The sequence below is a fragment of the Bos indicus genome, chromosome 1, assembly GCF_029378745.1.
Source record: "Bos indicus isolate NIAB-ARS_2022 breed Sahiwal x Tharparkar chromosome 1, NIAB-ARS_B.indTharparkar_mat_pri_1.0, whole genome shotgun sequence".
NCBI classification, from domain to species: Eukaryota; Metazoa; Chordata; class Mammalia; order Artiodactyla; family Bovidae; genus Bos; species Bos indicus.
The window spans coordinates 132,558,140-132,572,122 of record NC_091760.1 but is presented as its reverse complement, the minus strand read 5'-3'; the positions used below and the strand labels follow the sequence as shown (position 1 = coordinate 132,572,122).

General features: G+C 46.5%; 1 protein-coding gene across 1 annotated transcript in view; it reads left to right on the top strand.

Moving 5' to 3' along the window:
- IL20RB (interleukin 20 receptor subunit beta) overlaps positions 1-13,579 on the top strand; it is a 49,884-nt gene extending 36,305 nt beyond the window's left edge. Inside the window, exons 6-7 of the mRNA XM_019962038.2 lie at positions 3,066-3,208; positions 11,709-13,579. Of these exons, the coding sequence (XP_019817597.1) occupies positions 3,066-3,208; positions 11,709-11,816 (251 nt within the window). The 3' untranslated portion in view covers positions 11,817-13,579. The remainder of the gene's footprint in view (positions 1-3,065; positions 3,209-11,708) is intronic.
- The last annotated feature ends 404 nt before the right edge of the window (positions 13,580-13,983 follow it).

Genomic DNA, 13,983 nt, shown 5'->3' with positions numbered 1-13,983 from the left:
TAGTCTGTAGAGTAGCAAAGAGTTGGAGATGACTGAAGCAACTGAGCTCACGTGCGCGGTATTGAGAGCTATTTAGGATTTTTCCTGATATTTTGCTATTATAGCCAATGCTCTCATTAGTTACCTGGTACATAGATCACTTGCTGGTGTATGTGAAGGATAAATTCCTGGCAGCAGAGTTGCTGGGTTGAAGGGATACACATTTGAATTTTGACTGCTGTTTCCAAATTATCCTCTAAAGGGGTGTTATCCTTCATGTAGACATATGTTCCAGTTGTATTATACATATGTTTTGTGTCTGCTTTTTCACAAATATCATATTAAAACATTTTTCATGAAGACTTTCTGATTACCATTTTATACTATTTTTTAGAACCATGTAGGTCAAGCTTGTTAAAAAAAATTCAAACAACAGAGAAGTATGTAGAGTAAGAAGTGTGCATATGTGTGTATGAGCTCAGTTGCTCAGTCGTGTCTGACTCTTTTGTGAGCCCATGGACTATAGCCGGCCAGACTCCTCTGTCCCTGGAATTTTCCAGTCAAGAATCCTGGAGTGGGTTGCCATTTCGTCCTCCAGGTGATCCTCCTGATCCAAGTTTTCCATTCTCCCCACACCATTGAGGAGGTTTCCTTTGGCAAGTGTGGTGTTTAATTTTGCAATCATCGTGTGAGGCCAGAACTCACCAGCACAGCTGGGACTGTACTGTGCTTACTGCTCCGCACCACCCGTGCGGTCACTTGGTGTTGCTGTTGTGAACGTCTGTTCACGTCAGCACCTATGGATCTACCTCGTTTTAAAGATGCCTAACAAGCCGCTGTGTGGATGTGTCACAATACGTGTAACAGAACCCTGCAACTAGGTGTATTCTGTGCTCCCCAGTGTTTTGTGACTGCCACCCATGCTGCAGTGGACACGCCTGTGCATATTATGTGTCCTAATTCTCAAGGAGATGCAACCAGTCCATTCTAAAGGAGATCAGCCCTGGGTGTTCTTTGGAAGGAATGATGCTAAAGCTGAAACTGCAGTACTTTGGCCACCTTGTGCGAAGAGTTGACTCATTGGAAAAGACTCTGGTGCTGGGAGGGATTGGGGGCAGGAGGAGAAGGGGACGACAGAGGATGGGATGGCTGGATGGCATCACTGACTCAATGGACATGAGTTTGAGTGAACTCCGGGAGTTGGTGATGGACATGGAGGCCTGGCGTGCTGTGATTCATGGGGTCACAAAGAGTTGGACACGACTGAGTGACTGAACTGAACTGAACTGAATTCTCATTTTAATAGCTGGCCTCCTGACCTGCCATGCTGATATTTGATGATGTAGAAAATCATCCTCTACTTGGGGATATTTAGGTCATTTCCATCTGCTTTTTAAAGAAAATTATTTAGTTTTTGTCTGTGCTGGGTCTTCCTTGCTGCATGTGGGATTTCTCTAGTTGCGCCAAGCAGGGGCTGTGCTCTACGTGTGGTGCTCAGGCTTCTCATTGCAGTGGCTTCTCTTGTTGCAGAGCATGGGGTCTCAGTAGTTGCGGCTCGTGGGCTCTAGAGCACAGGCTCAGTAGCTGTGGCACATGGGCTTAATGGTTCAGTGTCATATAGGATCTTCCCAGACCAGGGATCAAACCCATGTCCCCTGCATTGGCAGGTGGATTCCTAACCACTGGCCTACTCCCGGAAGTACCCATTTCCATCTGCTTTTGAAGATGATGTTCATTTTCACTGATTCATTCATTCATTCAGTGAATAATTACTGAGCACTGTCACTGGGATATAGCAGACAAGTCCCTGCCCTCACTGAGCTTACCTTCTAGTTGAGTAGACAGACAAGTAAGCAAATGCAATGGTTTCCCGTCGTGGCTCGTGCTATGAGGGAATGCACCAGAACATGCTGGGGTGGAGGGAGGTGCAGGTGTGCTGCTGTGGGCTCTGCGGACAGCTGGTTATGAAGCTGAGGCTCTAATCTAGACGTTGCTGTGAATTGCTTTATGTGTATGTTTTGTCCTCTTTGGAGTTATTCTTGGGAATCTACTCAGAGGAGGGGATGAAAGAGTCTGAACATTTGTGTGTCTCCTGATGCGTGCTGTGTGCTCAGTCACTCAGTCGTGTTTGACTCTTTTGCAACCCCGTGGACTATACCCCACCAGGCTCCTCTTTTCATGGGGTTTTCTAGGCAAGAATACTGGAGTGGGCTGCCATTTCCTTCTCCAGGGGGTCTTCCTGACCCACGGATTGAACCCACGTCCCCTGCATTGGCAGGCAGAATCTACCACGGAGCCTCCTGGGAAGCCCCGTCTCTTGATGTGTGCTGCCAAATAGTTTCCAAAAGCACTGAGGAGACCCTCCCAGCTTCTCTGCAGCTGCATCAGCTGTGCCACCCTTCACACTGTGGGTGAGCAGCCCAGCTCAGAGGGGCTACACGAACAGGATGGAGAGATGGGGAAATAACCCATCCCCCACTTCCACATCTCCAGATGCTCAGACTTGGCACTCTCTGATACATCACTTAGTAGCATTTGGAGCATGGCCCTCCCTGTGTGACCTGGGGTAAGTCACTTAACCATCGCCAGGACTTAATACATCAGAGTTATTATGTGACTGTGTTCTGAATTCAATATTTTCCTCCGTAATACAGATCAACGCCAAGAGAAAATTGTGAAGCACACTTTGTTTTCAGTTACCACCCAGCTCCCTTCTGGGCTGTGCTCTTGGGCACCGCCCCCTCATCCTGCCTGGGGGCCTGGCTCTCTGCCTTCCTTCTGGCAGTGGTGCCAAGGTGTGTGCAAACACAGCTAGTGCTTAATGCACGAGGCTCCTCCCTTTTCCTTCCCAAGAAAAAGACTGTAATCTTCCTTGGCTTTCTGGAAACCAATCTGGATTCTAGAAAAACGATTGAATGGTGGTCACTCTTGTCCCTGGGGCATATGTCAGATCTCAGGGTGCCGGAGTCTGCTCTCTTGATCCGTCTGCAGAGCCAATCCCGGGAAGGCCAGGGAGGCCCAGGACTGGTAAGTGAGTTGGTCTTCAGGGCTGTCTCCTAAGCCGGTTCCTGTCTTTCTGTTTTCAGGAGAGGCCCTGCCTCTGGCGCTGGCCCTGTTTGCCTTCGTGGGCTTCATGCTGATCCTGGTGGTGGCGCTGCTCTCCGTCTGGAAGATGGGCCGGCTGCTCCGGCACTCCTGCTGCCCCGTGGTGATGCTCCCCGACACCTTGGTAACTACTCTTCTTCCTTTCAGTGTGATGCGCTGTCCAGATGTCATCTGGGCCTGAGCAGGGCATGGACCTCCGCTTCGTGGGTTTACAAGCATTTGCACCAAGAAGGGAGAAGGACCTCCCTTCTAATCAGCGGGGCTGGGAGACCACCCTTCTGGGTGGAGGTTGGCCTCCCCCAGGCTCCCATCAGGCCTCTGCTGCTTGCCCCTAGGGCCTGGCACAGCCAAGGCAGCAGGTGTGAAGCCCAGCCCAGGAGCTCGGCGTTCCAGGAATCATGCACAGTCTTACCCTGAGGACTGGCATGCCAGGCCTTCTTTGCCCCCTCCCATCATTGTAACAGCAGCTACATCCAGAAACATGTTCCAACACAACAGAGTCAATTCATACACCAAGAGTATCCTGGGTTCTTGGGGTGAGGCGCACGTGTGTGAGTGTGGGGCATGTGGACAGTGCTTCACCTTTGGCTGGGGCAGGGGAACTATCCGCACCTGCCCAGTGACTACCCAAGGTGAAGGGTCCCCACAGCTCACAAGCCAGGAGGACCCTGGGCCATCGATCTGAGTCTCCCAGTTGGGGCAGGCCCTGTGTGCTTTGCAGGGGTGGGGGAAATGCAAAGCAGGCCTCCAGAGCTCCCTCCGTGTTGCATCTGTACAGAACTTCAGGAGTACAAGGAAAGCCCTCAAATGACAAGCGCTCCTAGGAATCCTAATGCATTCTGTTCTTGTTGCTGTTCAGTCTCTAAGTCATTTCCAACTCTTTGCCACCCCATGGATTGCAGCATGCCAGGCTCCTCTGTCCTCCGCTATCTCCTGGATTTTGCTCAAATTCATGTCCATTGAATCAGTAATGCTATCTAATCGTTTCATCCTCTTTTTAAAATTTTTTTTACTTTACAATATTGTATTGGTTTTGCCATACATCAACATGAATCCACCACGGGTGTACACGTGTTCCGCATCCTGAACCCCCCTCCCACCTCCCTCCCCATACCATCCCTCTGGGTCATCCCAGTGCACCAGCCCCAAGCTTCCTATATCCTGCATTGAACCTGGACTGGCGATTTGTTTCTTATATGATATTATACATGTTTTAATGCCATTCTCCCAAATCATCCCCCCTCCCCTCCCACAGAGTCAAAAGACTGTTCTATACATCTGTGTCTCTTTTGCTGTCTCGCATACAGGGTTGTTTTTCCAGCTTTCTAAATTCCATATATATGCATTAGTATACTGTATTGGTGTTTTTCTTTCTGGCTTACTGCACTCTGTATAATAGGCTCCAGTTTCATCCACCTCATCAGAACTGATTCAAATGTATTCTTTTTAATGGCTGAGTAATACTCCATTGTGTATATGTACCACAGCTTTCTTTATCCATTCATCTGATGATGGACATCTAGGTTGCTTCCATGTCCTGGCTATTATAAACAGTGCTGCGATGAACATTGGGGTACACATGTCTCTTTCAATTCTGGTTTCCTCAGTGTGTATGCCCAGCAGTAGGATTGCTGGGTCGTATGGCAGTTCTATTTCCAGTTTTTTAAGGAATCTCCACACTGTTCTCCATAGTGGCTGTACTAGTTTACATTCCCACCAGCAGTGTAAGAGGGTTCCCTTTTCTCCACATCCTCTCCAGCATTTATTGCTTTTAGGCTTTTGGATCGCAGCCATTCTGACTGGTGTGAAATGGTACCTCATTGTGGTTTTGATTTGCATTTCTCTGATAATGAGTGATGTTGAGCATCTTTTCATGTGTTTGTTAGCCATCTGTATGTCTTCTTTGGAGAAATGTCTGTTTAGTTCTTTGGCCCATTTTTTGATTGGGTCGTTTATTTTTCTGGAATTGAGCTGCAGGAGTTGCATTTCATCCTCTGCCACCTTCGCCTTCTGCCTTCAATCTTTCCCAGCATCAGGGTCTTTTCCAATGAGTCGGCTCTTCACACTAGGTGACCAAAGTATTGGAGTTTCAGCTTCTGCATCAGTCCTTCCAATGAATATTCAGGGTTGATTTCCTTTAGGATTGACTGATTTGATCTCCTTTCAGTCCAGGGGACTCTCAACCTTCTGGGAAAATCCAAACAACTGAGATGAGACCAGAGACAAGAGATTCTGTGAGAGGATGTCCACTTGGGTCCATGGAAGATAAATGCCATGATCCTTGACCCCCTTTTGCTCCTCTGTTCTCCTTACCATCCCTCCTACATCATTCCAGTGTCTTCTACATGCATTCCTTTCCATAAGGCTTTTAATTTCTATTCTGTTTTCCCCCAGATTTTAACGTGGACAATTTCTCTGAGTATATGCATTTCCTGCAGTGCTGTGTGAGAAATAGATCGCTAGTGTCCATCAAACCCCAAACAAGTTCTGGAGCTGCACACCTCCACTGACATCTCTCCTCATCCTCAGCTTTGACTTTAGTACAGGCTAGCTGCACTTCGGGAGAAGCCAATGGCAACCCACTCCAGTACTCTTGCCTGGAAAATCCCATAGATGGAGCAGCCTGGTAGGCTGCAGTCCATGGGGTCGCTAGGAGTTGGACACTACTGAGTGACTTCACTTTCACTTTTCACTTTCATGCATTAGAGAAGGAAATGGCAACCTACTCCAGTATTCTTGCCTGGAGAATCCCAGGGATAGGTGAGCCTGGTGGGCTGCCATCTATGGGGTCGCACAGAGTCGGACATGACTGAAGCAACTTAGTAGCAGCAGCAGCAGAAGCTGCATTTCAGCATTGGCCTTAGTCATAGATAATCCTCCAAACTATTAAAAAGCAGCTTCCAGCCAACCTTGCAAAATCCATGCATCTTTCCAATTAAACCATGGAAAATTACCAAGTGGAAATCCTTGAGAGTCTTCAACAAGTCCTATTGAGCTTGTAAGTGTTTTAACTCTTTGGATTAAACATTTCATGTCTACATCTGTAATTTTATACTTGGTGATGGTTGCACTTTGAAATATACCATTAAGAATGCCTTTCCATTCAACTTTATATCACCAAGGAACAGTCTAAAGCAAAAATATATATGCAAGGAGAATTATATTAAGACTGCTTGGTGTGTGTTCCCTATTTTAAAATATAATGTGTTTTCCTTGTCTTTTATCCATAATTGCGTCATGGAGATGGAGGCTTTGGTGCTAAAGGTCTTAGTTTCCTTCTGTGACTCACTTTATTCTTTGTCTTCTTGCTGTCACATTCCACTGTAAATGTGGGGAGCAAACATCAAGATGGCCCCAAGTTCAGTTCAGTTCAGTCACTCAGTTGTGTCTGACTCTTTGCGAACCCATGAATTGTAGCACGCCAGGCCTCCCTGTCCATCACCAACTCTCAGAGTTCACTCAAACTCATGTCCATCGAGTTGGTGATGCCATCCAGCCATCTCATCCTCTGTCGTTCCCTTCTCTTCCTGCCCCCAATCCCTCCCAGCATCAGAGTCTTTTCCAATGAGTCAACTCTTCGCACGAGGTGGCCAAAGTACTGGAGTTTCTGCTTCAGCATCATTCCTTCCAAAGAAATCCCAGGGCTGATCTCCTTCAGAATGGACTGGTTGGATCTCCTTGCAGTCCAAGGGACTCTCAAGAGTCTTCTCCAACACCACAGTTCAAAAGCATAAATTCTTCGGCGCTCAGCTTTCTTCACAGTCCAACTCTCACATCCATACATGACCATTGGAAAAACCATAGCTTTAACTAGACGGACCTTTGTTGGCAAAGTAATGTCTCTGCTTTTGAATATGCTATCTAGGTTGGTCATAACTTTCCTTCCAAGGAGTAAGCATCTTTTAATTTCATGGCTGCAGTCACCATCTGCAGTGATTTTGGAGCCCCCAAAAATAAAGTCTGACACTGTTTCCACTGTTTCCCCCTCTATTTGCCATGAAGTGATGGGACCGGATGCCATGATCTTAGTTTTCTGAATGTTGAGCTTTAAGCCAACTTTTTCACTCTCCACTTTCACTTTCATCAAGAGGCTTTTGAGTTAGTCATCTCCAAATTGAGATATGCATCAATGGACTACCCCAAGTCTGACTTTGTGTGCTTCATAGAAAGTGGAGTCTGTGAACAGAAACAGACTCAGAGACTCAAAGAATGAACTTATGGTTTCCAGGGGGACGTGATACTTAGGGAGTTTGGGATGGACAGGTACTCACTGCTATATTTAAAATGGATAACTGCCAAGGACCTACTGTGTAGCACATGGAACTCTACTGAATGTTATGTGGCAGCCTGAATAAGAGGGGAGTTTGGGGGAGAACGGACAAATGTATATGTATGGCTGAGTTCCTTTGCTGTCCACCGGAAGCTATCACAACATTGTTAATTGGCTAAAAGTCACTTCAGTCATGTACGACTCTTTGTGACCCTATAGCCCGCCAGGCTCCTGTGTCCATGAGATTCTCCAGGCATGAATAATAATCGAACGGTTCTATGAAGACCTACAAGACCTTTTAGAACTAACACCCAAAAAAGATGTCCTTTTCATTATAGGGACTGGAATGCAAAAGTAGGAAGTCAAGAAACACCTGGAGTAACAGGCAAATTTGGCCTTGGAATACAGAGTGAAGCAGGTCAAAGACTAATAGAGTTTTGCCAAGAAAATGCACTGGTCATAACAAACACCCTCTTCCAACAACACAAGAGAAGACTCTATACATGGACATCACCAGATGGTCAACACCAAAATCAGATTGATTATATTCTTTGCAGCCAAAGATGGAGAAGCTCTATACAGACAGCAAAAACAAGACCAGGAGCTGACTGTGGCTCAGACCATGAACTCCTTATCACCAAATTCAGACTTCAATTGAAGAAAGTAGGGAAAACCACTAGACCATTCAGGTATGACCTAAATCAAATCCCTTATGCTTATACAGTAGAAGTGAGAAATAGATTTAAGGGCCTAGATCTGATAGATAGAGTGCCTGATGAACTATGGAATGAGGTTCATGACATTGTACAGGAGACAGGGATCAAGACCATCCCCATGGAAAAGAAATGGAAAAAAGCAAAATGGCTGTCTGGGGAGGCCTTACAAATAGCTGTGAAAAGAAGAGAAGCAAAAAACAAAGGAGAAAAGGAAAGATATAAACATCTGAATGCAGAGTTCCAAAGAATAGCAAGAAGAGATAAGAAAGCCTTCTTCAGCGATCAATGCAAAGAAATAGAGGAAAACAACAGAATGGGAAAGACTAGGGATCTCTTCAAGAAAATCAGAGATACCAAAGGAACATTTCATGCAAAGATGGGCTTGATAAAGGACAGAAATGGTACGGACCTAACAGAAGCAGAAGATATTAAGAAGAGATGGCAAGAATACACAGAAGAACTGTAGAAAAAAGATCTTCACAACCCAGATAATCACAATGGTGTGATCACTGACCTAGAGCCAGACATCCTGGAATGTGAAATCAAGTGGGCCTTAGAAAGCATCACTACGAACAAAGCTAGTGGAGGTGATGGAATTCCAGTGGAGCTATTCCAAATCCTGAAAGATGATGCTGTGAAAGTGCTGCACTCAATATGCCAGCAAATTTGGACAACTCAGCAGTGGCCACAGGACTGGAAAAGGTCAGTTTTCATTCCAATCCCAAAGAAAAGCAATGCCAAAGAATGCTCAAACTACCACACAATTGCACTCATCTCACATGCTAGTAAATAATGTTCAAAATTCTCCAAGCCATGCTTCAGCAATACATGAACCGTGAACTTCCAGATGTTCAAGCTGGTTTTAGAAAAGGCAGAGGAACCAGAGACCAAATTGCCAACATCCACTGGATCATGGAAAAAGGAAGAGAGTTCCAGAAAAACATCTATTTCTGCTTTATTGACTATGCCAAAGCCTTTGACTGCGTGGATCACAATAAACTGTGGAAAATCCTGAAAGAGATGGGAATACCAGACCACCTGACCTGCCTCTTGAGAAATTTGTATGCAGGTCAGGAAGCAACAGTTAGAACTGGACATGGAACAACAGACTGGTTCCAAATAGGAAAAGGAGTACATCAAGGCTGTATATTGTCACCCTGTTTATTTAACTTATGTGCAGAGTACATCATGAGAAATGCTGGGCTGGAAGAAGCACAAGCTGGAATCAAGATTGCCAGGAGAAATATCAATAACCTCAGATATGCAGATGACACCACCCATATGGCAGAAAGTGAAGAGGAACTAAAAAGCCTCTTGGTGAAGGTGAAAGAGGAGAGTGAAAAAGTTGGCTTAAAGCTCAACATTCAGAAAACGAAGACCATGGCATCTGGTCCCATCACTTCATGGGAAATAGAGGGGGAAACAGTGGAAACAGTGTCAGACTTTATTTTTTTGGGCTCCAAAATCACTGCAGATGGTGATGGTGACTGTAGCCATGAAATTAAAAGATGCTTCCTCCTTTGAAGAAAAGTTATGACCAACCTAGATAGTATATTGAAAAGCAGAGACATTACTTTGCCAACAAAGGTCCGTCTAGTTAAGGCTATGGTTTTTCCAATGGTCATATATGGATGTGAGAGTTGGACTGTGAAAAAAGCTGAGCGCCGAAGAATTGATGCCTTTGAACTGTGGTGTTGGAGAAGACTCTTGAGAGTCCCTTGGACTGCAAGGAGATCCAACCAGTCCATTCTGAAGGAGATCAGCCCTGGGATTTCTTTGGAAGGAATGATGCTAAAGCTGAAACTCCAGTACTTTGGCCACCTCGTGCGAAGAGTTGACTCATTGGAAAAGGCTCTGATGCTGGGAGGGATTGGGGGCAGGAGGAGAAGGGGACGACAGAGGATGAGATGGCTGAATGGCATCACTGACTCGATGGACGTGAGTCTGAGTGAACTCTGGGAGTTGGTGATGGACAGGGAGGCCTGGCGTGCTGCGATTCATGGGGTTGCAAAGAGTCGGACACGACGGAGCGACTGAACTGACTGATAAAATACACAATAGATTTTGAAGGTAGTACAAGGAGAGTGTAAAATAGTTTATTAATATTTTATATTGATTATATATTGAAATAGCATTAAAAAATAACGTATATTATTAAAATTAATTTTACCTATTTCTTCTTAGTTTATAAAATGTGCTACTAGAGGATTTTTAATTGCACAGGTAGCTCCCAGCACATTTCCGTTGGACAGCGCTGCTGTAGAGTTTAAGAAACAATCAGGTATAAGCACTGCAGATGTAGGTAGCCAGCATCCTGAGAATGAGTGGACCATCAGTGTGAACTGATGGCGGGCTCCACACTGACATCCTGTTTGGTGAGCCCTGCTTGTACACTGTCCTGCCCATTATTTGCCGAGCCCTGAAGCCACTTCTTTGCAAACAAGATCCAGAGCAACTCTCTTGATGAAGCTGTTGTCTCCTGGGCACTGGGGTGGAGGAAATCATTGGTGCCCACCTGTCTGTGCCCATGTGCCACTCTTCAGAGTAATGATGAGCAGAGCTTCAGGAGAAGCTGTTTAAGAGTCAAGTGAGTCTGTTGGAAGTGACTGAGTTAGCAACAGTGGAGGGAGTTACCCTGAAAGGAAGATACCTGCATTTTTACCATCAGTTATGATGATGTAGGAAATGGCACCCCACTCCAGTACTTTTGCCTGGAAAATTCCATGGATAGGGGAACCTTGTAGGCTGCAGTCCATGGGGTCGCGAAGAGTGGGACACAACTGAGTGACTTCACTTTCACTTTTCACTTTCATGCATTGGAGAAGGAAATGGCAACCCACTCCAGGGTTCCTGTCTGGAGAATCCCAGGGATGGGGGAGCCTGGTGGGGTGCCGTCTATGGGGTCACACAGAATCAGACACAATTGAAGCGACTTAGCAACAGCAGCAGCATGATGATGTATTGGGGTCACTGGGAGAAGATGGCAAGAAAGTGAAATACTAGTAGGAAGGGACTTTTGTTTATGGAGCACCATCCTTGGAGCGGACACCCTGCTGGTGCTGTTTGTAGAGCGCCTTGGACGAGGTCACTATTCTCAGAGCTCTCTGGTGGAAGAAGGCTAGATTTTTGGAACCAGCACTACATGCTGGACTTTTGTGGGGCAGTGTCCCTGAGGAGGCAGGGCCCCAAGAGATCCACTGGTCAGTGACCTGGGAGATGATCTCAGTAAAATGGCAAGCCCATGCTCTAGGGGTTAGAATTGTCTTTTTTTGTTTGTTTGTTTTTAAGTTTATTTATTTGACTGCATTGGGTCTTGGTTGCAGTACGTGGGATCTTTGTTGTGGCTCAGAGACTCACTAATTGCGGCTCATTCCAGAGTGTGTGGGTTCAGTAGTTGTGAGGCATGGGTTTAGTGGCTCTGAGGCACATGAAATCTTACTTCCCTGATCAGGGACTGAACCTAAGTCCCCTGCATTGGAAGGCAGATTCTTAACAACTGGACCACTAGGGAAGTCTCTTCGGGCTTTTTTTGCTGCTAGAAAATTAATGAGTCAAATAGTTGGGATTTTTGATGATATTCTCTTCAACTCTGACTATGACTATTAACCTAATGAATATGAATGAAAATTGTCTTTCAGAAAATAACAAATTCACCCCAGAAGTTAATCAGCTGCAGAAAAGAAGAGGTAGAAGCCTGTGTGACCTCAGGGCTCTCTTCTGAGGAGCTCCTCAAGGCCTGGATCTAGCAGATGAAGCAGAGAAATCTGGGCTGCCGGACGCAGAAACCACGAGGGGAAAGGCCGCGCTTCTTTTCCTTCAAGGACAAAAGAGAAGAGAAGAGCCTGCCATGTCCACGTCTAGAAGCGGCTGTCAGAGGCAGGGTGGTATGGCTGATGGAGTGCGAAGAGGGGGTCAGGGGATGTGACCTCCAACACTCGATCTCTGCCATCTACTAGCAGGATGACTCTGGGGGAAAATGACTTAGTCTCTCTGCTCCTCTGTGCAATGGTTAACTACTTGACCATTAAACTGTATGTGTATATATATATCCATATTATCTCTCTGCCACTTGCAGAGCTGTCAGGAAATTGGCAACATTGTACACTGTGATTAGTTCTGCTTTTCTGAAGAGCAGCAGGTCCATGTGTAACAGGGATGATCAGAGACTACACAAGCAATGGCCACTTTCCTGGAGGAAACTTTGAAGACGAAAGGAAGGGTGGGTACAACGAGGTTGATTTCACTTCAAGCCAAATGCCTGTGCTTGCATGTGGGCTAAGTCACTTCAGTCGTGTCTGACTCTTTGTGACTCTGTAGACTGTAGCCCGCCTGTTCAGAGGTGACTGAATGGCTCAGCCAGCAATAAGATCTGTGGCCTAGAGGGAGACTACAGCCCCACTGAAAATGGGCCTGTGCAGGGTGAATAGGGTGTTCACGCTGAGGACAGCAGCTGAAATGATTGTGTATGATGAGATGAGACTGCAAAAGGCTGTCGATCGTAAATGTAATGTTTTCTGTGCTCCTTTTTCCTTTGGAGTTGTTACAGTACAGCATGAAAAATAAAAAGAGGTCACCTTGGGGAATTATTTTGGTTTCTTCCAAAACAGTGGTCTTTAGGGTTCGAGTTACATCATCAACCTTGAGTCCAGGCTGCATGAAGGCCACCTTTGGTTAGGATGTAAGCCCAGGTAGGGGATGGAGCAGGGGTAGAGTCGGGGACAGCATCTGGCTGCATGGGGGCTCTGACTGAGGCAAGGTGCTCCTGGCTATTCCTGGGGGCCTCACACTACAGGAAATCCCTTGGGGAACTCTTTTAAGATAGCCCCTCAGGGTGTCCTTAATTTTCCCGGCATGTTCGTCCTGGACCCATGACTGAAGCCTCTTCCTGACCGTCTCGCCCACCAGGTGAGGAAGAGTCAGGGTCAGAGAAGGGATGGAGGGGGAGTCTCTTGCAGGCCGAAGCAATTGTTGGGCAAAGCCTGGGTCTCCCTTCATAGACCCCACCCTTCCCAGCTCTGGAGCCTCTGAGCTGGTTTGTTTCCACCCCCACTTCCTGGGCCCCTTCCAGCCAGCCTTGAGGTGGAGACAATCTAACTGCTTCAGCCAGGTGTTTCCCCTATAAGGCAGAGGCCCCCAGCCCTTTCTCCACCTGGGCAAGGGTTTCCAGGGGCCAGAGGAGAGACTGTCTCTTAAGATGAGATCACTGGAGATCTTCTCTTTTGTACCATTTTGTATGCTTCTGCGTTGTTCGATTCTTTTATGAAGAGTATATGTTCATTTTACCTTTGGCCAAACTGGAATCCCACTCCAGTTTGGAATGGCAAATGGCAACCCACTCCAGTACTCTTGCCTGGAAAATCCCATGGATGGATGGAGGAGCCAGCTAGGCTACAGTCCATGGGGTCGCAAAGAGTCAGACACTACTGAGCGACTTCACTTTCACTTTCTTTCTTTCTAAACTGGAATCATATTTTCAGTATGCAGGAATAAAGACTCTACTACTCCACCAGTCATGACCCTCTCCTTCTTATCCCCTGCCCTCCACCCTCGGGCCACAGTTGCCCCGTCACCTATCCAGACCCAGAACTCAGAAATGACCTCTAACTTCCCTCTGCTTGCATCCCTCTCACAGCTAGTTCCCTTGCCCATCCACCTTGCAGGTTTATACAGGTATCCAGACATTTCCCTCAATTATCGTATTGTCCTTCCATGTCCCCAGAATCATTTATGGAAGTCTGACCACGCACCAAACATTTAGCTGGTCCTTGAGAATAGAGGGGCGCCCTCCCCCATAGCTGGCCGTTCCATCTTCCCTGGAATACTGGTATTTTGACTCCCTGGCCTCTCCTCCGATTGATTTATCCCTATCACCCGGATTCTTCAATGAGTGAAAGGGGTGTGATTAGTAACTAC